The sequence below is a fragment of the Opisthorchis viverrini genome (genome assembly GCF_000715545.1).
Source record: "Opisthorchis viverrini unplaced genomic scaffold scaffold23139, whole genome shotgun sequence".
Taxonomy (NCBI): domain Eukaryota; kingdom Metazoa; phylum Platyhelminthes; class Trematoda; order Opisthorchiida; family Opisthorchiidae; genus Opisthorchis; species Opisthorchis viverrini.
The window spans coordinates 1-476 of record NW_008766234.1 but is presented as its reverse complement, the minus strand read 5'-3'; the positions used below and the strand labels follow the sequence as shown (position 1 = coordinate 476).

General features: G+C 45.4%; 1 protein-coding gene across 1 annotated transcript; it reads right to left on the bottom strand.

The window, feature by feature from the left end:
• Window positions 1-11: 11 nt before the first annotated feature.
• T265_12376 (hypothetical protein) lies at window positions 12-419 on the bottom strand (the record flags this gene model as incomplete). The annotated part of the gene is made up of 1 exon (XM_009179885.1): window positions 12-419. One exon carries the CDS (start codon window positions 417-419, stop codon window positions 12-14), a length of 408 nt encoding a protein of 135 aa, XP_009178149.1.
• Window positions 420-476: the final 57 nt, after the last annotated feature.

The following is a 476-nucleotide window of genomic DNA, read 5'->3' as shown; positions in this document are numbered from 1 at the left end:
CTGATAAGGTCCTAGTCCGCTACAAGTCCTATTGGATTGAGGCCCACCCACTGACTATCCTCTGTGGCATTCCGCCGATAGTATACGACCACTGAATTTACTGGACAGGTGGGGCACACAGTCGATCCTCTGATGGATAAGCAAAGCTGGATTTCGAAATGGGATTCGGATGCACTATTGACAGATTGGGGTGTTCCACAACCTAGCATGCCTGCGACCAATAGAAACTCAGTGATAACGGGTTTCATAGCCTTTGAGAACCGGAAAGTAAAGTTGATGGATAATCCATTGCTGTCTTTGGGTCTACCAATAGTTTTTTCTCGTAAATCCCGTTTTTCCACTTTATAGAATCTTAGGTGCATTTGACCCTTTCCTTGCGGGATCGAACGGAACAACAAGCTTGAAATGTTGTTTGACATTCTTACGGTTTTCAGCTCTCAGCTTCGGAATGAAAGTGATCCTAACGGATTGCAGGG